General features: G+C 42.5%; 4 protein-coding genes and 1 long non-coding RNA gene across 11 annotated transcripts; 3 read left to right on the top strand and 2 right to left on the bottom strand.

The window, feature by feature from the left end:
- The first annotated feature begins 175 nt into the window (after window positions 1–175).
- Window positions 176–4,640, top strand: LOC124312053 (ubiquitin-protein ligase E3C-like). Its single transcript, XM_046776482.1, has 14 exons — window positions 176–409; window positions 477–954; window positions 1,019–1,172; window positions 1,239–1,435; window positions 1,501–1,658; window positions 1,725–1,873; window positions 1,940–2,181; window positions 2,249–2,448; window positions 2,505–2,691; window positions 2,756–2,992; window positions 3,053–3,297; window positions 3,360–3,575; window positions 3,639–3,767; window positions 3,830–4,640. Exons 1-14 carry the CDS (start codon window positions 290–292, stop codon window positions 4,253–4,255), a joined length of 3,138 nt encoding a protein of 1,045 aa, XP_046632438.1. The 5' UTR covers window positions 176–289; the 3' UTR covers window positions 4,256–4,640.
- LOC124312043 (SLIT-ROBO Rho GTPase-activating protein 1-like) lies at window positions 4,411–16,232 on the bottom strand. 7 transcript variants are annotated; one of them, XM_046776455.1, is made up of 16 exons: window positions 16,137–16,232; window positions 15,627–16,036; window positions 11,835–12,018; window positions 10,604–10,769; window positions 9,898–10,248; window positions 9,712–9,798; window positions 9,488–9,628; window positions 9,024–9,332; window positions 8,425–8,944; window positions 8,237–8,342; window positions 7,918–8,136; window positions 7,757–7,827; window positions 7,614–7,658; window positions 7,105–7,507; window positions 6,826–7,039; window positions 4,411–6,288 (listed from the first exon to the last, which is right to left on the bottom strand). In XM_046776455.1, the coding sequence occupies exons 2-16, from the start codon at window positions 15,769–15,771 to the stop codon at window positions 5,008–5,010; spliced, it is 4,242 nt and encodes a 1,413-aa protein (XP_046632411.1). In that variant the 5' UTR covers window positions 15,772–16,036; window positions 16,137–16,232; the 3' UTR covers window positions 4,411–5,007. The 7 variants fall into 7 exon arrangements, with proteins under 7 accessions (XP_046632411.1, XP_046632410.1, XP_046632412.1 ...); XM_046776454.1 differs by having other exon boundaries at window positions 15,627–16,150; XM_046776456.1 differs by having other exon boundaries at window positions 4,411–6,285; window positions 15,627–16,150.
- Window positions 7,640–12,225, top strand: LOC124312249. The gene is made up of 3 exons (XR_006910446.1): window positions 7,640–7,728; window positions 11,060–11,062; window positions 12,213–12,225. It is a non-coding gene; the product is annotated as an uncharacterized LOC124312249 (long non-coding RNA).
- Window positions 16,233–16,421: 189 nt separating the features above from the next.
- Window positions 16,422–16,950, top strand: LOC124312193 (probable protein BRICK1-B). The gene is made up of 3 exons (XM_046776703.1): window positions 16,422–16,599; window positions 16,669–16,751; window positions 16,821–16,950. The coding sequence occupies exons 1-3, from the start codon at window positions 16,485–16,487 to the stop codon at window positions 16,845–16,847; spliced, it is 225 nt and encodes a 74-aa protein (XP_046632659.1). The 5' UTR covers window positions 16,422–16,484; the 3' UTR covers window positions 16,848–16,950.
- A 1,081-nt stretch (window positions 16,951–18,031) lies between these two features.
- LOC124312164 (protein rolling stone-like) lies at window positions 18,032–19,144 on the bottom strand. The gene is made up of 4 exons (XM_046776661.1): window positions 19,043–19,144; window positions 18,730–18,958; window positions 18,541–18,651; window positions 18,032–18,462 (listed from the first exon to the last, which is right to left on the bottom strand). Exons 1-4 carry the CDS (start codon window positions 19,121–19,123, stop codon window positions 18,065–18,067), a joined length of 819 nt encoding a protein of 272 aa, XP_046632617.1. The 5' UTR covers window positions 19,124–19,144; the 3' UTR covers window positions 18,032–18,064.
- Between the last annotated feature and the right edge of the window lie 4,376 nt (window positions 19,145–23,520).

The following is a 23,520-nucleotide window of genomic DNA, read 5'->3' as shown; positions in this document are numbered from 1 at the left end:
GATATTAAATGGTCTGAAAATAAAAGAGAATATTTTACGGTTTATGTTTTAATTGCTTTTTGAAAATATTCTCTGTATCTCGCGATACACGAATAGATTTTCTGCCATTTCACCTGTTTATAGCTTGTTATTTTATTGCGCAACACCGTAAGTTTAGTCATTCTTGTGAAAAACGTCTGCTGTTCAGTTTCCCAAAGTCACCAATTTATCACAATAAAAGGATAAAGGATCCAATTACGGCAACTCGCAAATAGTCCACAAGACCTGGATCGATTCCGTTGTTTTTGAAATGTTTAGTTTTGAGGGAGAGTACAGGCGAAAACCTGTCCAAAGTTTGGGAGGCGCATCAAAACATAGTCAAAGAGACATTTTTCTCCAGAGAACACAACTAGAAAGGCAAAAAAGAGAAGTAAAACAAAAATATTGCATTTCAACTCAAGATCATTCATTACTAACCTATTTTATTGCTAATGCAGGATTTACGTCGACAAAACCAAAGTGCTGTTATCATTCAAGCTTTTTTTCGAGGTTGCCAAGCTAGATCCCTTCAAAAGAACATTCAACGACAAGAGTTTGAAAGAATACAGGCCACCAATTTCCAAAATATTAACTTACAACTGTTGACATCTTTGATCAACAAACTTAAGTTCTTCTTTGATAAAGAGAAAGATGCTAACAAACTTGTGTGGCTATCACAGCTGGTGATAAAAAATTCACCTAGCATAATGAAGCAATGCCAAACTGAGAAACCATTCACATTTAGCCTTGCTCAATTCCTCAGCTTAACTCTGTGCTACATATCTGATACTATTCATTTACCAACTGGAGAGAGCAAAGGGTCCCACTGGAGGGTCTTGGAAATCTTCCTCAATGCAGAGGGCTGGAGAAAAAGTGTAGGAGTTCAAACAGCTGATATGATTTTGGGTTCAATATTTTTTTTCCTGTCTCGAAAAGGTAACATTCTTTCCTTGTTATCACAAACTTTTTTTTTTGCAAATAAAAATTATCTTTATTTTAGGTTATTTTACCCAGTTACGCCAGATTGTTGATGTTAAAATACCACCTTTAGTTGAGCCCACCACAAAGGCACCAACCCCTCTTTCTGGTTGCCTGTTGGACTTTATTTTTCAACCCCTAGAATTTGCATCGGCGACAATGAATATAAATCATCGGTTTGAAAAAGAATTTTTCTATTTATTATCCCACTTTTAAATTTATTTAAATTTATTTTCGTTTAGTAACACTGTAGTTGCATCCTTTAGCCGAGAATTTCTGGAACCAGCGTATTCAGAACCAATCACAAATTTCATTCTTCCGTCTTTGAGGCAGAATAATAACAAAATTCCTTTGTTATGTTTGCTTCAAAACAATGAAGCTTGTGCAAGAAATCCGTGGCTTCTTCATAGCATTCTGGTGCTGGCAGATGGACACCCTGGTAACTTAAGAATTCAGTTAACCATTCTTGATTCTTTAAGTACCAATGATTTCTTCTTAAAATAGAACTTAAGGACGATAGAGTGCTGTCATTCTACGTTGCCACAGTAAGTCGTTTAAGCGGATGTCTTCAATTCATGCAAACTGCTGAAGTTCACGAAGACGACGACGACTCAGACGAAGAAGATGTACAAACTAACATATTTAAAGCTGCCGAACAAGAAGTAAAAACATTGAAATATCTGGTTCATTTCACAAATCAGTTATGTCATTTTCCTTGATTGCTACAGATAATGACTCGTTGCTGTGAGTTACTTAATAATATCAATACGGTACATGTATTGGTAACAGCCCTGCAAATACCTGACGTTCTACCAGATTTGTGTGTCGTCGGTCACAATCTGTTGCTGTCTGATCGATTGGCGCTCCACAAGTGCAGGTATATAGCAATACATAAATGTACTCGTTTAGACTCTGTAACTTTTAACCGCACCATAATTTCTAGGCTACTATATACGTTGGCTTTCAAACCTTGCTATCTGCAACAGTTGTTAGGCCATATCAAATCAGAAAAGCAAGTGTCACTGTTTGGTTCATCGGATACGTCCTTGGTTCAACTTTTGGCGAAAGGTGTTCATTTGGCGCATTCGGAAATTGACCGAATCGTACCCGTGTTAGATGTTTTCTGTTCACTTTTCAGTCATCTTTTAGTAACGTTGGACGACTCCGAATTTTACAACGAATCGGGTTCGTCTTCTTCATAGTCTTTTTCGAAAATAATTTTTAACTTAACAATTTATTGCTCATTTATTAGATCCAGTTTCTGGAGCTATGCCGTTCAGCCTAACTGAAGTGGTCGAACTGGCTTCTATATTGCGTGACGTTTGCCTTGGATTGGTGGAACTTGCTTATCCTGATACTCGCCCAAGCACATCCTTCAACTTTGTCAAGACCCGTACTACTTCCACCGGTAACACACAAGAAGATACCCGACTGTGGATGCATCTGTTCAAAGTAAGGCTAATTTATTCAACACATGGACACAAAATGAGTGTTACTCTTCATTGTAGTCTACAGTGAATCTCGTCAGCCAGTTGCACACAAGAGATACGCGCCGACCGTTCTGTCCTAGTTGGGTTTGGATAACTGGAAGAATTGCCCTGCCTTTGGAGAGGAATGGCCAGCTGTCTTTCCGTAGGCAAGGCAGACTTCACCGTCCGTTTAGGGCTATCCGACCATTAACCAGGAATGAAATTGGTAATTTTTCCTTCGTGTCGACACTCTAAAAGAGTATAATTTACTTAATAATATTTCTTAGTAGAAGAGGAAGGTAGTTCTATGTTGTCAACAAGAGAGGTGCGAACCTTAGCCATTCTGCGTGAAATTCCGTTTGTGTTCTCGTTCACCGATCGGGTCAAAATGTGGCAGCAATGGATCCTCAATGATAAAATGCAGCAACAGGGAGAGGCCAATTTCCTTCGAGGTCCATCCATTCAGGTCATGATTCGCCGGAATTATATTTATGAGGACGCTTTCGATAAACTTTCCCTTGAAAATGGTGAGTTTCATTCACAATTCTGAAGGATAACAGAAGATTAACTGAAATTTATCTTGACAGAACCAAATCTGCGATTTAAGATGAGAGTCCAGTTAACGAACGCTGTAGGATTGGATGAAGCCGGAGTCGATGGTGGTGGTATATTTCGTGAATTCCTGTCAGAGTTGCTGAAAACGAGTTTCGATCCGAATCGCGGGTTTTTCCGCTTAACACACGATAACTTGCTCTACCCTAATCCCGGTGTGGCTGTCCTCGTTTCGGATTTCCCAGCCCATTACTACTTTATCGGTCGTATGCTGGGAAAGGTGGGATTGAACACAGCTTTCTTAATGCTTTATGGTGGTTCTAATGTCGTGATTATCATTAGGCTTTGTACGAGAATTTGCTGGTGGAATTGCCGATGGCGGATTTCTTTCTCTCCAAGATCCTTGGCCAGGCCAGTGCTAGTTTGGACGTCCATCATTTGGCTTCCTTAGACCCAGTACTTCACAAGAATCTTCTTTATCTCCGCCATTATGATGGTGATGTCACCGAACTCGGACTCGATTTCACCATAGTGAGCAGCGAATTGGGCGAAACGAGGGTAAATTAGTCAAGGAATATCTTTCCACGGGTTTCTTTTCAACCAACGACTTTCTCTATTTAGGTGGAAGAACTGAAACCGAACGGATCCAACATTCCCGTCACGTCTTCAAATCGTATCGAATACATCCATTTGGTGGCGGACTACAAACTCAACAAGCAAATCCGTTTGCAATGCAATGCATTCCGCCAGGTATAATGTGTGATTTTTCACTGTTTAATTTGCCAGTCATTCACTGTTCAATTGCGTCGCAGGGATTGGCGAATGTCATCGATATCGAGTGGTTGCAAACATTTAGCTACCGAGAGTTGCAGGTGTTGGTGTCAGGTGCATACACACCGGTTGATTTAGAGGACCTAAAACAACACACGCACTACACCGGTGGCTACACTTCAACGCATCCAGTCATCCAAGGATTTTGGCGAGTCGTATCCAAGTTTGACGATTCCGGAAAGCGACACCTGCTCAAATTTGTAACCAGTTGCTCTAGACCTCCATTGCTTGGCTTTAAAGAATTGGATCCGCCTTTCTGTATTCAAAACGCCGGTACGGACGATCGACTTCCGACCGCAAGCACCTGCATGAATTTATTGAAGTTACCCGAATTCCACGACGAGAACGTTTTAAGAGATAAATTAATCTATGCTCTTCAATCTGGTGCCGGATTTGAGTTGAGTTAAAAGATTTAAAAAGTTTTCTGAATGGACGAAATGGTCAGTTTTTGTCCCTTTTTTTTCCTTTTTTAACATGAAAAAAATGTATAATTTAGTGAGACTTTTCTTGTTCCATAAATATATGAAACGCTTACGTACTAATGAAATCCCACAAACAAATCGAAAGTTCAATATTGTATTTCTGGTCTACAGATGTTTAGAATACGAAAGGGAGAAAAAAAAATACCAAAATGGAGGAAAAGTCAGCAATTCGACAGAATGGAATTTCGAAACAAATTGTGATAATACTTGCACTTTGATGGAAAAAAATAGCACACATTTTGGGGAATTGATATTAATCTTGATTCGTAATTTTAAAGTAGGACTTTTGTAATGGGGCGAGATTTAAAAATAAGGAAAGGGGTCGGGGGGATTGATAACCAGACAGTGACGGTGAAGGAAATACAACAACATATAAAAAAGTTTTTGACAAGCGCGGGAATCGGGTCAGCTACTGGCCCAGGACATTCGTAGGTACGCGAACAGCATAGGAAAAAGACAATTCATCGGCAAGAATTGCGAGAAGAAGGAAAAAATAAAATCCGATCTCTTTTTAGACTCTCTCTCCCTCCGTTTCCTTTTTCTTGTGTGATGGGAGTTTTGGCAAGGATTCTGGAAGCGATCTGGGGTATCCCGCGTGTGGTCCCGTGTCGATACCTTGTGATGTGTGTATACAGATAACTACCTAATTTAATTGTTGATTTATTAGGCAGCATCTCTCAGACGTGAGAATCCTGGTCGAAACTGGTTCGGCGTGAGGATTCCGGCGAGCTCAGCGAGACCGGCAACGTGGGTTTCTTGAGAACTTGTGGCTTCATTTTGAGTTGCGGTCGATTGGCATCAACCGAGGAGGGTGTTGTGGCGGCAGCGGCCGCTTCGGCAGCAAACGCTACGGGTAGGACGGGCATCGGGGTAGCGTAGAGGTGGTTCATGTGGTGTGGAAAACGATTAGCTATCTTGGGCGTGATGGGACGCATGCTAGACGAAATGGGAGCTGCAGATCCGTAAGCTGTGACGCTGACTTTAACCGAGGGCCGGGGGGAGGCTTCCGTGACCGTGACGGCCATCGCTGGGGTAGCAGTGGTCTCCGTGACTGTTGTCGAAGCGGAAACGGAAGAAGCAGCAGCGTCGGCTTTGTCTTTCTTGATCTGTTTGATGGTACTTTTCTTTAATGTACTCTGATTCTGCATGGCAAAAGTCTCGGCGGCTGTCGTCATATCGGGACTGCCCGGGCTGGAACTGTTGCTGCTGCCGCTGCTGCTCTCCGATTCGTGTCGTTTTCTGCTGGCCGGATCGACCAAACTGTCACCTTCTTTGGGGCTGGAACTGAGCGGCAGTGATGGAGGCAAGTCCATCACCAAGTCGGGCGTGTGCTTGGGTCTTTGCGGCTGCGAAGTGGCTGTGGTTGTGGGGACCACAGGTACTGCAGCCGGCGTCGATGTGATGGATGTCCTCTTTTCCCAAAGATCACGTCGGCGAACAAACGAGCCCTTAGCTGGAGCCAATGCAGATCCGTGATCGTTGGCAGCAGCCGCACCTTCCGTCGTTTTGGCTTCACTCCAACCGCCCACTGAAATGTTGAGCTTTTCTGGTCCAGTGGAGCGTTCCAAGTTGGTCATACTCCTCGTCTCCCATCTCTGTCGCCGAAATACGGGCGCGTTTTCCACTTCCAGGGTGGCTTCCAAATTCTGCAAACTCCCAGCTTGATTGGCCGGTTCCAGTCGAGCCTTTTCGACAACGGGCACCGGCAGTTCGTGATCCAATTCTTGATCCAGTGTGTCCAGACTAGTGAAACTATCGCAAAGGCTCTTTTCGTCGCTGAGCGTCAAACTCTCAGAGAGGCTGTCCCGGTCGCCGCTGTCGTCCAAATGGGTCACCACCGTGGCCGGAAAATTCGTCAGGGTCTCGTTAATGGCTTGCTCCGTGCAACGCACCGACGACGGCACGACCAATGGGTCTGCTGCCACCGCTTCCTCCACCACCGCTGCCGCAACGCTCTGCTAGGCACAGAAATAACAAAATTATAGATTACACAATCAATTACAGGAGAGATTCAACCGGAACCGAATCCATTAGAAGTGAAGGTGTTTGCTTCCGATCACAGGCAGAGTCCGGGTATCAAATTATTATTTTGTTTTTTGTTTTTTGCTTTCACATTCGGTTGACCAAGAAGAAGGATAAAAACACTCCCCCAAACACGCAAACAATCCATCAGGCAGAACGAAAATAATAACAGAAGAGTGGTGGTGGTGGTCTTGTTTCGGAAATGTATATACGGCATCACTCCAAAGAGAGAGAGAGAGAAAAAGAATAATTTTTTTTTTTTTGGAAATGCTAACCAACATGCAAACGATTAAACATAGCCAAAAGAAGATTGCGGTGGTGTGGTGGTAATCTAAAAAGCGATACGGTCAAGAAAGACAGATGGCATTAAGCAAAACGGACATGAAACTGGAAAAAAAACAAAAACCAAAGGCGAAATAACAAAAAAAAAAAAAAAGCGACGACGTACGAGGTCAAACAGAGGTGTGAACTACCTCTTTGGCAACACTCTCCATCACCGAAGATGTCGAAACTATCGGACAAACGACGGTTGAGGATCCGTTGCTATTGCAGACGATTGTGACTGATGATTGAGGCGAAACCGATAGCTTCGGGCTGGGCGGTGGCTGCAAAGCAGGTCCCTGACAAGACAGAGTTGTCGGTCGTACCAAAGCTATTGTCGGTCCAGTTCGCACACGTTTCTCCAAGCTAAAAAAAAAATTAAAATGACGTATAAATAATCAACTTAATTAAATTTATTCACGTTTAAGTACCTGGGTGATGGTAGAGAGGGAACTGGTGATTCGGAATCAATCGACTCTGAACCTGTCAGCATCCGACTGTCCTGTCTTATCTTGGAAAGTCGTGCTGAAGAAGCCGACGCATCACTGGAACTTGAAGTTCGACGGCGAGCAGCGGCGGCAGACTCTTCTGAGCTGCTGCTTCCACTGGTTGTCGACATTTTCCCGATTTCCAGACGATCTCGATCTTCGTCCCTGATACGCAGCATGATATACTTGTCGGGAACGAGTCCATCACGACCGTCTTTGGTTCCCTTCCACCAGTCGCTCGACACTTGAGTGTACAGCGTCAGCAGATCGCCCTTCTTAAAACTGAGTTCGCGTTGCGATCGGGCCGTGAAATCAAACTGAGCAATTGCCTCCAGCGTTTCCGCTTCTACATAGTCGAAAAAAAAAATACACGATTAGTCTGTAAAGTCGAAAAACAACCGGAAGGGAATCAAATAATAAAATAATAAATGGGTTTAAAAAAAAAAACTCACTGCCAAACAATTGCAAGCTGATATCTTTTTCACGAAACACTGAATCTGAAAAGTTAACCGAAGAAAAAATACGGGAAAAATGAAGTCAACCGAGGAATAACTAAAAAAAAGGGTCGTGTGACAATCGATCGATTTTTGTTTACCATCTTCCGAAGGATAGACTTCGGAATCTACTTCTTCCGACATGGTATCAGACGGAGCCTCGCCCACTTCCCTGCAGGGCGATAAAAAAAAAGGGCCAAAAGAAAAATGAAATATGGAACTCCTTTTGTGTTGTTGGTGAGCGATAAGAAAGGATGCGTACCCTTCGTCGGGTTCTCTGGAGATGTATCGCTCGTAGAGGACGCCGCCGTCATTGGGGAAGATGTCTTCGGCATTGATGATGATATTCTTAATCAATTCATTAACCAAATTTTGATACTGCACTTGATCCTTGTCTTCCGGAACCGGGACTAGAGTAGGGCCGAAACAGATGGCCAAATTATAAGGATCCATCATGTTTTCGTCGCTGTATTCGGATAAGCTATCAAAAAAGAGACGGGCAAAATAAACAAACAAACAAACAAATTAGGAAAAAAAGGGTACGACCACTTTATCAGACACACACCGTGACCTTGACTTACTGATTCAAAAAGGAAAAGAGATAGCGCATCACGACAAAGACGGGCCGTGGCAAAGTCTGGACCACTTCCCTCATCCGAGTTTTGAAATCCTCCTTGGAAGGGAGCTCTGTCGTTAAAAATAAATCGCATGAGCAATCCAACCGGAACAAAAAATCGACCGCTACTTTTTTTGATATTTATAGACTTACGTGCCAATTCCATGAACTGATCGAAAAATAGGATGGGGAACAGGGGCTCCCTCAGCTCGCGCAGGTACAATTTAAAAACGCCGGCCACCGAATTGATATCGGAGGCATCGGTGACGTCAGCCAGCGGATCTTCGCCACGCTCGAACGACTCGCGGAAGTTGTTGATCTCCACCTGACTGCCGGAGACGCGGTAGATGCCCTGATGGTGCAAGCCATAAAGATTGATGACGCGAATGCAGCTCTTCATCACCAGCGGAATTTCTTCATTGGTGGCCTCCAGGTACTCCTCCAGGCTGCCTCCAAAGAGTTTAGGCTGGCCAATCAATGGGGTTCGACCGATCCTTCGACGTCGCGGCTTTCCGCCTAGCGGATTGGGAGTCGTGGCGACGGTCGACAGAGAAGCCAATTTCGGCGACGTCGGCAACTGAGATCCGTCCTGGGCCAATGTTTTGTGAATCAATTCGTACTTGGCCTGCAGCCGATGCATCAGGTTGGATTTCAAAATGTACTCGTGAAATTTCTAATGGCGAATAGAAAAAAAACAGACAAGCAATTAAAATTAAATTGTCCTTCAGCGTGTCATTAAAAATAATGAATACATTCAGGTAGAAATCTTCCGTTTCTTGTCGGTCGGCGCGTAATTTGAGCAGGGCGGCTTCTGGCTGTTTGAAAGGGGCAGTCGACGGTGGGAACTTGTCATCATCGATAGTTGCGGCGGCGGCGAAATACGGCGTGACGTCGTAGTCCTTGGCCGAAATCATCTCCATGAGAGAGCTCTCGGCCGTCTCTAGTGTCTTCCAGACCTCCTCCGACTCGGCCCGCAGCGAGGTCAGACGCTTGTGCAGCTGCAAGTAGCGCGACTCGAATTCCTCACGCACCTGGGGGACCATCATCAATTCGAAACTTCCCTGAAACCATAAAAAAAGAGAGAAACAAAAATTACAGGCTTTTACCCATTGATAGAGGCCATTTCGACACACCACACAAAGGAAGAAAAACATGTATTAATTATAGCAATAATGCTTCCGTTTACTGCGCATATAAAAAACCAACCCAAACCCACCTCGTCGATCTTGTTCTGATAGGTGGCCGCGTCAAATTTTTTCGGAATCATAAAGGCCGTGTGATTGGCTTCCAGGAAGCGCTGTTTATCCGCTCTAGAGTCCAGGTTGCTCAAGCACTTGTTCATGCCGTCGACGCTTATCTAGAAAACAAAAGGAGACATGAGCATTATCCAATTGGGAAGCCCGTCGAGCGACACACACAGTCGCTGTCAAACAATCGTACTTGGAGCGAGCGACGAATGTTCTCTTCGGCCGAAACGTGAACTTGCAGCGCCCGGCCCACGCAATTGTGGAAGCCAATGTCCATACACTGTCGCCAATCGGAAATCGATAAGTGGACGAGTTGAAGAAAAAATTATAATTAGTCGTCGAACAAGCGACAGGAAGGAGAGGTGTTTGAGTCTATTACGTCAATGATATCGGAGAGATCGTCGATAAAGTACTTGTGGACGGCCGAGTTGGCGGCGTCCATGCAGAGAACGTACTCGTTGCGCGCCTTGAGGGCCTTGAGATGAGCGTCGTTGTATTTGGCCTGTCGTTTGGCGATCTCTTTTTCGATCAATTTGAATTTCTTCGACTTTTCCAGCTTTTCGCGGGCGATCGACGACTCCAATTTCTGGCGCTGCGCCTCGACGTAGCGCAACTTTGTATCGGCTTGCCTCTGCTCCAGCTGGTACATCTGCGACGTCTTCATGGCCGCGTGCAATTCGTGCAGCACCTTCAACAGCTCTTCGTGACTCTCGTAGCCCACTTCGCGGCACTAAAAACACCCCAAACAAAACATTTTTACGTGCTATTGATGGCGAGTTAGACTCGAGATGACTCTAACAGCCACTATGTACGTAGTTGTATACTTCATTTCATTTTACATTTGAAAGAAGAGAGAAAAAAATGGTCACTTAAACGAGTCGCGTTTGTTAGCGGAAGGAGAAAACACAAACAGTCGAAAATAAAAGCTTAACGACCGTAGGCGGGAAGAAGCCGTATACATGCAACAAGAGCCAGATGGGCGATACTACTTGCACGCGGTACCAGGAAAACAAAAAAAAATCGAGCTCCTAATGACTTTATTTAGATAGTGCAATTGAAAACAAAAGGGAGAGAGAGAAACTTACACGTCGGTAGATGCGTTGGACTTCTTCGGTGACCTGGCCGAGGCGCTGGATGACCGTGTTGGCGTAAATGTCGCTCAGCAGGGCGTGATCCCTGGCTTGACGTTTGGTCTGTGCCACCAAGTGCTGCCAAGAGGCGTAGCTGGAAAACAAGTGCCACTGCTCCCGTCTGTTTTGGTTGAATTGTCAAAACAACAAAAAATTCGAAACGAAATGAATAACAGTGAAAGATAAATAGTCTATACTGTTTGACAAAACTAAAAAAACGGGACCCTTCGCTTAAGAAAAATTCATTTCATCTGAGGAGGCTGGTGTGACGTTACAACGGATTTTTCGGAGGGGAGAAAATATATCGTCGTGAGCGTGACGGAGAAAAAGTTTTTTTAAATAAACGGGATTCCGTTAATAATATATCTTGCCGCGCTTGAAAAACTGAAATGTGTTTGTGGAGAGAGAGAGAGAGTTCTAGCCGTTTATCAAGACAAGAAACTGACGTCGACTTTCACCATTCAGCTCTGCAATCAACTTCTTTGATGCTTTTTTTTCTTCTTCTCCCTCGGTTGGCCCGTCTAAATTTGGAAGAGCGACGCGAGGGAGGAAAGCTACACCCCCCTACTTTTCTGTATTTATAGCTTTCCTCCACTTCAAGTCAACGGACAAAAATCGACCTCTTTCAACCCACACACACATGTGTTTGGACTCACGAAAAGCAATCAAACCGGTACGACTCTCTATAATCTATTTTGACCGCTGTGAATGTAGTTAACAAATGTCAGCGGACCGGAAACTTTGAATACTGGAATGAAATGGGATATCCTGAATGTTATCGTTCCTTGGTTGTTTTTTTCTCCCCCCCTTATCCCTGCTTCCAAACTTCCCAGCGTAATCCATTAACAAACAGAAAAAAAAAGTGTTTGGTCCATCTTCGTGGTCCAAGTCGTTAGAATCTTTCCGAAAATCGTTGGAAAAACACAAGTTTAAAATTGTTTCCTCAGATAAGAAGAGCGTACAAGATGTACAACAAGGCGTGGACGCATGTTGTTGTAGGGGAGGAGCTTATTCATAACCAGTTCTTGTTTTGGTTTCAAAGGAAAACATTGCCTGCTTATCGGTTCCCCCCCATATCTTGCACACAAGCCGATTTCATGAAATTCAAATCCGAAACAAGTGCGCAGCGGAAGAGAGAAAGAAAAAAGGTTGGGGGGGGGTTGATGACCAATTGGATTGAGCTTACTTTTGCTTTTGCTCCTTGTGGCGGGCCGACAAACTCTTTGAGAGCTTGTCAAGGTTTTTGCTGTAGTCCAGCTCCACTTCAGCCCGACGCCGGAAGAAATCCTGTAATTCGCCGACGACTGAAATTTGCGTCTCCATCCGGTAGTCGAGACATCGCAGTTGCTCATTCAGTTGTGTCCGGATATCTGTTTTGTGAACAAAAGAGTGAAGAGAAAAAAAAAGAAAAGAATTAAGCCATGCGCAGTTGGAGAAATCGGGCCATCTTTCCTCATTAATATCAACAAGGAAGCGGCGTGTTGCCCCGGCGGGTTGGAAGTTGGGTTATTAAAAAAATTTTGTTCTTTTTCTTTTTTTGAGGTCAGGCCCCTTTGGATGGAAGGATGAAATTCCTGTCGGCGCATAGGGGAAACTTCATCAAGAGAGACAGATGTTTTCTGATTTACTTCTTTTTTTGGGTGTGGTATCATCAAACCCAAACAGGTATGGCAGTAATGACTAGATTATCGATTCAAATTTCGTGACCGTGTTGAGACACATTTGTACAAAGTAAAAGAAAATCCAGAAATGAATACTTCCATCACGGAGCTAACCTGTAGCATCTTGAAGCGCTTCCGTGTACTCGAACCAGGCCGAGTGGTCGTGTCCGTAGCTCATCGGCGGCCCACACCACCACTGATGTTGGTTGTTGAGAAACCAGTTTTGCATTTGAATCACTGGACTCTTGGCCATGTTGTCGATAACAAAAATTTTCCAAACTCGACAAACACAAACACACAAAATGGGGAACCCAAAAAAAGTTTGTTTCCTCCGTTTGGGCTTCTTTTGTCGGAGAGTCGACGAGAAAACAAGGCCCAGGAGAGGCCTAAAATTCAAAGATGGCTGACAGACGTACGTACTGTGGCGCTGCTGGGCCTCATGTCAACGCATTCACTTGTCGTCGCCGATAGTGTTTTCAAACACACACAAGAGGACTCGGCGGAAGTTCTCGTCACACACGGCTGCAATCGTGTTTGTCTTGTTTGGAACCCTCGAAAAAAATCGACTCGACAGCAACAATCGACAGTGGGGGAGAAAAATGTGGAAATAGATCGGCCAGCGCACGGCACGTGTAGCTCGTAGCACGATCGCACACTCTCTACTGCGTTTCGATGGAACCTTTTTGAAAACGCTCAAAAAGCTCTCCTATGGCAATATAGTATCCACAACTCACAACACACAGCGTTATTTTATCCCGGGAACGCCACAGGGCGTGAATCCGGCTGGTGGTGTCGTGTGCCCTGCGGGCCACGGCAGACAAGAGAGAAACAAACCGAAAAGTCCCGCCTATAAAATCCCGAACCCCTCAAAAAATGTGTTTCTACTATATACTATGTGTTGGTTTCTGACTGAAAAAGGAGGTGGAGAGAGAGGGTGAAGGCACGTACGGTATGCGTTTCAGATGCACATCGACAGAGTAGAATTTTAGAATCTTAATCGACTGTCTTATAAATGCTAGAGACAAGTCAGGCCGCGATTGCAGCGCCTCCCGTGGCCTCAATCAAACTTGGCTTTCTTTTTTTCTTTCTCTCGGTGATTTTATTTTCCGCTGTATATAGACGATTAGAGGGATGCACAGTTTCGATTAGCTTTTCTCTCGGTGTAATTGTCCGCTTTCACAAGCTACTCAAAGGAATGATGCGGGATTATCCTCGTCCCGAACAGGTCACTTTCTATCATTAAGGACAGGTCTTGGAATGCACGACACGTACGGAGAGTAAAGTTTGACGATGAGAAAAATAACGAGAGAAAAATCGACGTCCCGGGTTAAAAATGAGGAACGTGACTGGTCACGGACGAAGCTGGAAGCCGACTGAAGTTGGCCACAGCCCCAACAGTTGATTTTTTCCCATTGTATGTCGTTTGTTGCCAAACAAAATACAAAAAGAAAAAGATAAGAAGGAGAAAAAAGAAACTCTTCTTCTCCTTTCAGCCTGCGAGTGGCGCCGGCAGGAAAAGCGACATTTATACTTTTGGGGGCTAACTTATAACGGCCTGAAGTTTCAAAGTCACGGTTCCTGCTTTCAAATCGTATTCATTAACTCTAGGGTTTTTGTTTTCTACTACTACAACTTCTCCTTTTATTTTAAAATACAAAAATAAAGAAATGGGTGTGTGTGTCTCACGAACACCGGTTTCGAAAAATGCGAAACATGAACCTTCACCTGAACCAGCCAAGCTGAAAAATGTAGCGGGTTCAATGTCAAGACAATAATGAACAAGATAAGTTGAATAATAATGACACGAACAAGAGAGAGGGACGGTTCATAAACCTCTCTCTCTCCTATTGTCAATCATATCTAATGACAAGATAGCAAAAATGTGTATACAAGCGGCAACCCTGTTTTTTTATCTTTCGGAGAAATCATCTTGGCGAAAAAATAAAATCAATAAACAACTCCTGTTTACGGATGTGAAAACCGCCATCATTTGAAATTAATTCCCTTGAGAAATCAAATAAAAATAAAAAACACAGGAGGAAACGAGGGCTAACCTGGGAAGACGTCTTTCGTTTCGGTGAAAGCCGGATGAATCCAGCCGTTTCGTGGCTGGATAATGCACTGAAACATGTTGTGTTGTTGTCGGGATCATCGACTAGAGCCAAGAACAAATGGGGCAGGCGAACAATGCAACAAATCCGTGGGTGAAGAACATTCAACTGAGCGACCGATCGCTGCTAACAGACAGACACAACTGTCTGGATGAATGGAGGGAACATATGGAACTAGTTCCCATCCGCCGACATCCGACAGCATTCCGCCAACGACGACGGATAGGGGGGAGAAAATCTACACCCACACATCTGGTGAGTAGACAAGGGGAGAGAAATGTTACAACCCCTCGAGCTTACTATATTTTTTCTCCTTCTTCTAGAAAAAAATGGCAAAATGTCTGGCCGAGGGAGAATATATTTAACTACGTAAAAGACCCCCCGTGTCCAACACCCAGCATCTTGGACATGAAGATCGTGGCGCAAGACATTAGATAAAGGCATCACTTTAAACTAAGGAAAAAGAGTCGGAGATGCATTCAAAGTTCGTGGAACAAATCTTTTCGAGCACTTTTAAAAGTGCAGGGTCTCGTTTATCAACGTCCAGATGACCCCCACCCAGTTTTTAAAGAGGACCAGTCAACAATTTTCATAGAAAAATGGCATCTGGTCTTCTGCGCAGCTGCCATTTAACACCAACGGCAAAACAACAAAAGATTGTCAAAATCCAAGGAGAAACATCAAACAATTTGATCAGAGGCCAAAAATTTGTCATTTCCTTTTCCGGTTTTGACCAGAGTGCGTAGTCGTGAGGGTATCATCACGAACCAAACATTCGTATTGTTGCCAATGATTCCTAGCTAGTAGTTTATACAAAGTAACGGATAATCTGTTTTTATTTTGCTTTTGACGACGACGAAACGTGTGATAACGAGCATCACCTTGAACACAACTCGTAGACCGTGATAAGGAAAACAGCAACCGAATGCTTCCGGTGGCTTCCGACCGCAGAAAGCCCTTCTACCTTATTGCGTCTAAACTTCTTCCCAACTCAGAGACTCGACTCATTTCCTATATAATATGTACGAGAGCGACTGTTGCTATTCGCCCTTTGCATTTCGGCACTCTAGGGGATTCGCGGTTTGTGATCATAAATGCACGTCAATGAGTGAAAACATATCAATAATATACAATCCAAATCAACCACATACGATGTACAGAATCTAATAATAATCAGAAAAAGTGAGAAAGGTGATGTGTAAGTACCTTTCACTTGTGAGTCGAGTTCCCACAGAAACTCTTTGTCTTTGCGTGCCATTTTCTTGGCACTCTCTGGCGGGACGACCGTTTGTTGTTGGACAGCAGATGAGACTGGCGCCGAAATGTTGAGGACGATTTTGTTGGCCGACATTTCACACGTAATGAAGAGACTAGCAGCACACACGGCCAAAGATGGAGAGAGATGGGGAGTCTCTCTGACGCCAACTTCTTACACGGCACAGCAGCACATACAGACGACACACTGGCAGAAGCTTTTTATTCTTTTCTCCTCTCCGATTTTTGTGTGTGGGGGAGTGAGATCAAACGCCCCACCCTGACATCTTGATAGAGAGTCCAACTTTTCGGTTACTTTTTCTGTCGTGCCAAGAACGCCTCGTCGCTTTTCGAGTCAAACACTATAACGTCAAACGGAGAGATCGAAAAGAGGCGGCAAGTTGAACGAGACGGTTGAAAATCCAAACTAACGCAAGCAAGGCACATTTCACTTTGACTTACCCCTATCGCGTCGTCCCACCTCCACACACAATGCTCCTCCTTCCTTGCCCAGCTGCAGCCGTTCGGGCTCAATGGAGATTTTCAATAACAGGGCTACGCTCGCGTCACCTAGCGGCTGTACTCAGCAACATGCCTTCTGATTACTGTGTGTTTTAATTGTTTTCGTGAAATCTAAAGGTATTGGCAGGATTTTAATACTTGTTTTGAGAATTTTAAATAATTTTCGATTTCTTGATTGTATATTTAATCTATTTTTATCGTATTTTCAATTTCCGTACGATTGCGATGGTGAAGCGTGGCTAATGGAGCTGATTTGACAGTTCACAACACAAACAAAGTTGGGAAAACATGTCGACGAAACAAACCCTTCAAAAACAAACCCAGCAAGATTGGGCCAACAGAGAATACATTGAAGTCATCACCAGTAGCATTAAAAAGATTACCGATTTTCTCAATTCTTTTGGTAGGACACTACAAACTGACAAATTTTAGTTTCATCGTAAAACCCGTTTCCTTGCACATGCCCCCACAGATATGTCTTGCCGAGGACGACTAGCAGTGCTCAACGAAAAAATCACCAGACTAGAACGAAAAATTGAATACTTGGAAGCCAGAGTAATATTTTTCAATATAAATGTGATCATAAGTATTTAATTCACCATTCTCATCATTTGTCCATTGCAGGTAACGAAAGGCGACACCCTGACATGAAGCTTCCCAAAACACAGTACAAATTTGCCTTCCCTTTTACTCTCAGTCCTTTTTTTTTACACATATTTGGTCGCATTAGTTGAATAGACAGTGCATCACTTGATGAATTGATTCATTATTACTGTAATGAAAAGACTCTTTAAAGATTCTTTGTATCACTCCTTCTTTGCACTTACTAGAGTGATAGATTAACAACTACTGTGGAATGCAGAATACTTCTTGATTCTGGGAATGACAAAAATGTGCTACTATCGTGAAATCAAAACAAGTCCAACTTGTTTAGATTTTTTACAAAGTCCAAGAAACTGGTTTAATTTTCCACTCCTCTTATCATTAGGAACTACCCAAAATGCTAGTCATACATGGTCAACAAAGTGTTCCCTTTCTACAAGTTTCAAAGATCCCAGATAATTTTTCCACTCACTTCAATAACGAAAGCGAAATTGATGTTGGCCTTAAAAATGTCTCACATGAATGACGTCTATATCTTAAAAATGGTCTGTCATTTTCTGCGGTGTCTCACCAACGTACTCATTCGACCACAAATAGTTATTATGGAGCACACGATACTTTGGTCAGGAGAGGGAGACCACAAAACTGGCGAATATCTGAGGCAGAGGAATACGCCGTGTGGTCAAAAAGTTGGAACGACGAAAAATCGACTGAACATGCTGGATTGAGTTGTACTGTTTAACAGGTATCCTGGGAAGTAAACCCGTCCCGTCATTACGCAAGATTCCAAACAAAGTATAAATCAGCGAAACAAAAGCGATGGCGGTCAGCCGACTGACCGTGAATCGGCGTTGAAATGTGATTATGAGTGGAACGAGGGAGAAAGTGGAATTCGACCGATTGGGGACGAAACGCTTGCACACGCCTGGGAAACCCTTCAAAATCTGGCCATCAAATTCTAATTAATTCACACGTGTAGCACACGACGAAGCTTGACAAGTTGCGGTTGGTTAAAATGTGACAAACTAAAGTCTATATATAAGTCAAAGGACTGAAAGCCCTGGGGTGGCGTTAATCCTTCAACCTAAAGTTCCATGTCGTGTATATATTGCTTACTGCGGTTCATTTTTAAAAATGTAAACATCTCCGATAAAAAATAATCTTTTTACTGGCAACATATTTCTCCCTTATCAGCTATATTTAAAAAACAAAGTCATAAAGGCGTCGTTTATTTTGGTCCCAAACCAAAATTTATTTTTAAAAAGCTATAATTCGAATACTGGGTTGTCTTGGCCGTCAGATACCGATTGACCCATAGTTTTTCTTTTGATCCTGCTGCGTAGCACGTAGTCCCTAAGTTTGTGCAGTGCCCACAGGAGAGTGTGGACGACGGGCAGTGCGATGAATAAACCGATCGTCACGAAGGGAACTGTTAGGCTAAGGTTGTCCCAGTTGAGAACGGGATAGATATAGGAAGAACCATCATAGTTTAACCCGCCAGCAGCCCAGTAAATCGAGCTGAAGGCAATGTACGCTAAAATGACGACCAATGGATGATAGAAGTGCATCAAACGGCAGGGTCTGCCGCTCACTAAGATGTCACAAATTGACATGATACTGTTGAATCCGTGAACTAGGAAATTCATCGCTGACAATCCGGAACCTAGAAATGATGTTCGAGAAATTTAAGATTATTATAAATTAATAGCAACGATGAGGTAAAAATCTAAGCATTATATACCTGGTGTGAACAAAGCCAACCAGTAGATGACCGAGATGGCGATGGAGAGCAAGTTTGTGACATTGTATAAAAACCAAGAAAAACGAGCCAAAAGAGTCCATTTGAAGCCATCTGTGCAATCAAACCCACCCAAATGGGATGTGTGAGACGGGTCTATTTATAGTAGGCCTATTTGTTTCGTTTTCTCACCAACAGTTTCGTCATTCGCCTTCTGCAAGAGAAGTTCGATTGGAATGGCCAGGCTTACAACTAAGTGAAGAGTCTGAATGATGAATCCTAGATTGGTTAGATAAATAAAAAAAAATTTGGGGGTGGTACTAATCGATCCGTTTGCGACGAGGACGGAGAGAAAGAAGGCGGCCGCCACGAATCGATACAAGATGAAATAGCCGTTAATTTTCTGCCGATTCACTTGCCACTTTTTCAAGGAAAAACAGTTGAAGCCTCGTTTAAACTAGCTGTTAGTCATCAGGAGAAGTCGAGAAGATAGCGATATACTTACAGACCAAATTGCGAAATCGTGGGGCTTATCGTGTTTAAAATTAAACTGACTCTTCCGGAATTCTTGTCGAATCGTTTTCATCTTGGCACACACCCACCAGAGACCAGAGTAAAAACAGAACTCACGATAAACTCTTTATTGAAAAATATGTCAACATTGAGGATAAATAGTCGAGATAAAACTGACGATAAGAAACCAAAAATTTTGTTATCCGAAATGAAATGCTGCGCACTACTTTTCGGACGGAGAAAATGTCTAAAAATGTCTGTAACATGAGCAAAACATCATTCAAACTATTTTCCAGACCCTGGGCGATTAGCAATCCATTGGCTAATATGGCTATACCTCAATTGGGTAATTTAGCTTTGCAAAACCTTGCGGTGGAGACCAAGGAAATAAACCTTAACCTTGGCTTATTGCTTTACCGTGCTTTACTTAAGACCTTGGATGGGGTTTTATAGATTGCATCCAGTTAATTATAGTTATTTGATAGCCAAAAAGTCAACAATACAGGTTTTGGGGGATGGAAGTGAATTCAGGAATGATGGAGATCCAGACGAATACTAAATTAAAATAATGCAATTATTCATGACATTAAATAGCGAAGATGTTTTTTGAAATTTTATTGATTGAATGCCCAGAGGACACGAATTTATAAGCAGAACATGCACAGAACGGAATTATGCTGCATAATGATGAAAATACAATAATTTTGATGAATAAGACTTGTCGAGAACGTTAAGTCATTATGCTGAGGCTCCGGGTTGGTTGTTATTAGAGGAAGGCCCTTTGGTGAGGTGTTTACGGCCTGAGTTCTTTCGCCCTAGCCATCGACTGTTCATCTTGGCGGTTTCACCTTTGACGAAGATATTTTGCCGGTTGCGCAATATTGGAGGCAGCAAACGCGCGCGTTTAATTTGACGTCTAGCTTCTTTTCTAGCAGCAAGTAAGCTCTCGTAAATGCGACTTATCATTCGTGCTGATCTGGTTGCTCCAATCCCGAGCGAAACGTATATTAAACTCTTGAAGTATTTTTCCCAATTCGGCAAGGTGTTGCGATGTTGCACATGAATGACTGCATGCCTACTATTCATGACAGTTTGGAGGTGGCTCAAGTCAAATACAGATCCATCTTCCGGCGCTACGAAATTCGCTGGAGAGCATTTCGCAAGCGCGAATTTTAATTGGACGTAACTATCGACGGTGGAGTTGTATGGTAGCAGATTGAGATTGATGGTCATGAAATCACGCATCGGCATTGCAAAATCCTCTGCGATCGTGTCAAATAAAACATCTTCGATAGCACTAGCCGCCATTTCTTTAGTCTTTGACCAATTACTTTTCTTGTCTGATTCTAGCGCGCGGAATATACTGACCATCGACCTCTGTCGTTTGGCTGGGCTCGGTACTCTTGGGAACTTTCCGGTGTTATTAGACAAGAATTGACGAGTTTCCTGTAGCTTCACAGCTACGTCTTTAGCACCGATCAAACGAGCAACTTTAATCCAGGATGTTATAAAGGACTCGGATTTCGCCTTAACTTCGGGTAATACGGAATGACACACCACATTTCGTCCTCTTATGGCATGTCGGATGATCTTATCGACAGCACATATGCTTTTTCCATTCCGTTGGAGACTTCCATTTGAGACGTTTTGAAGGTTGTAATCGACAAGTTTATAAAGAAGAAACTGAGTGTCATCTGATGTGACCATCCTTACGCCTAACTGCTTTGAAAGAAAACGTTTCAATGCCGGACTGAGATATTTAGTCATTGGCCGAAACAAGAGTTTTAGCATGCGGATAGACTTGATTTCATCCTTTCTTGTCATTTTCATTTTCTTCATCATCATTTTTGCCAATCGTCGTCGGTTTCTTCTTGCTGCTTGCTGTTTTTTATTAGACATTTTGGAAGTCTAAATGTTTCCTTAATTACGGTTGTGTTTTATGAAGTTCTCAGAACAAAATGAGGTGAGATGCGGTAATATGCTCATTCAGCCGAGTGAAGGGGCTTACATAAGGGATGCAGTATGCGGAACTCGTCAGCAAGAGTCAATCGTGACGGTTATTGTACATTTTGGAAATGATCTTATTTGAGTGATTAAAAATTATTTTTATCTCTGTGATTATACCACATTTTCAAACATTATTCAAAAAATTCTATGTCAAAAAAGTGTTTCATTCATTAATAAATTTCTCTTTTCATTGACCAAGATGGGAATCTTTCACGGCGCATCGTCCACGATCGTCCACCATAGTAGGCTTAATATGGCTGAGACTGCCGAGTATACAATGCGGCTGTATCGGGAGCTTTTTTTAAATATTTTATCAACATTCGCAAACGAAAATGAGTCCAATTAAAATTTAAAAATTACAGCATCTAATAATTAATAACTTTAAGTCCTCTTGGACGCTTTAATTTGATTTTGAAGAAACGACCATTTTTTTATTGTTTGATTGATTACTCAGTCATACCTAGTGGACGATGCACCATGGAAGATTTAAAATTTTGTCAATCAAACCATAAATTTATTAATGAAAGACCCTATAAAATTATTTGAATGTTGTTAGAAAATTTTACGTTCAGTTATAAAAACCCAAGCTATTATCTTAAAAAGCAGTAATGAAAACTTTGATTACATTAATATTAATATGGTCTATTAATTTTTTGTAAACTTGGGTTGTTTTCCCATAATAATTCAACATTGATAGCAAAATAGAAATAAAATTCATTTAAAAAAACAAATTTCGAGCAACAATTTTGTTTAGCTACGGTGAAATTTATAATTTATTCGTATCAGATTTTAGTGATGGATCAGGTGGGTGAGTCGATTAAGGCGTCGCATGATGATCGGGGCATTATGGTACCCGAGTTCGATTCTCCTGGTGAGCATAGTTGCTCCCACACCTAGTTGCCGCAGACGCCATATTCTATATAATTACCTCTATATGTACCCATTCATATAATTAGCTTTGTTCACCTATATTCATTGTGGAAAAGACGAAAAGTATATAAGATTGATTCAGAACCATATTTCGTGCTACATCTCGGATCCCTGAAGTTAATTGTCCGAAAGGACAAGGATACGAATGGGATTGTTACTTGGCTGTTCGGTAAAGGTTCTCGAACACGCCAATAACTGTTATAATATAATACGAACCGTGGGTATGCGATTATTGTCTCTTATGACTTATTAGTCTTATTACACCGGGTCTAGGGTCGACCCGTGATGACCGTAGAGACGATGTGAACTAAATGAAATTTTTTTCTAAAAAGTATTACGGCAAGAGCGCCAGGTAAAGGAGATATCTTTTTTTTCTTCTTTTATTCGCAAATCGATTTTCCGCATACATTTAATAAATACACGTATATATTTTATTTAAATACTAATCAATTGGGAACTTAACAAAAATTGGAACACCACCTAATGTTAAAAATATAACATCCCGTCGGTTTCGTCATCCGTTTTACGTGTGAAAAACAATGGATGATAGCACTAACCATTAGATGGATTATACCTGTAAGATGCACTCAGACACTTTGAGTATGCACCTCGAATTAAAAAACAAAAAACAAAAAACAATTGAACAACCATATTGGAAAAAGCTCGGTATTATTTTGTTGTGAATAAAATAATAGCCTTTTCCCGTTTTTGCTGGACGCACGCGTAAAGTACGAATGAGCATATTGCGCTAACGGTTATTTCGAAACACATATATACGATTGACACAAATGTATTAGTGTATTACAACGATTTTCACACAGTTTATAGTACTGAAACGTAAAAGATGTTGTCGATTCGTCAGAATGGCAGCCTATTTTACAATAACAATAGAAATGCAATTTTCTAGTAAGGTGAAAATCAAACAAGGAGCTTGGTTCTTTATCATGGAAACAAAATAGCAGCACATTGAAATAATTGGAACGATACCAAAATGCACAAAATTTATAATATCGATACTCTTTATAGATTGGCATTTAATGGATATTTTAGGATTTAGGCTTTAATCACTATTGCGCTGTTGTCACCCCCAGTCTCATCCAGGACGAAAGCAGGATTCCAGCGACTTTGGTAATAGTCGTTCTGCTCGTCGAATTTTCTAGCGCATTGAATCACACGATCTCTCAACACATGCAGAGACCAGATGACACCGTGGACCAGTGGCAAACCGATCGTCAGTCCCACCAAGACAAACGGAACGGTCAAACTGAGATTTTCCCAGTTGAGGATCGGGTAAATGAATGAATATAAGAGAGTCCGTTTTCTCTCCGACCTCCCGCCGCCCAATAGATGGCACTGAACACGACGTACGGTCAAGCTATAATTCGTATACTGGGTTGTCTTGGCCATAAGATACCGATTGACCCATGGTTTTTCTTTTGATCCTGCTGCGTAGCACGTAGTCCCTATAAGTTTGTGCAGTGCCCATGCACAGGAGAGTGTGGACGACGGGCAGTGCGATGAATAAACCGATAA

The sequence above is a fragment of the Daphnia pulicaria genome, chromosome 8 (genome assembly GCF_021234035.1).
Source record: "Daphnia pulicaria isolate SC F1-1A chromosome 8, SC_F0-13Bv2, whole genome shotgun sequence".
Taxonomy (NCBI): domain Eukaryota; kingdom Metazoa; phylum Arthropoda; class Branchiopoda; order Diplostraca; family Daphniidae; genus Daphnia; species Daphnia pulicaria.
Note: the sequence above shows the minus strand (reverse complement) of the source record. Positions and strands in the feature narration are given on the sequence as shown.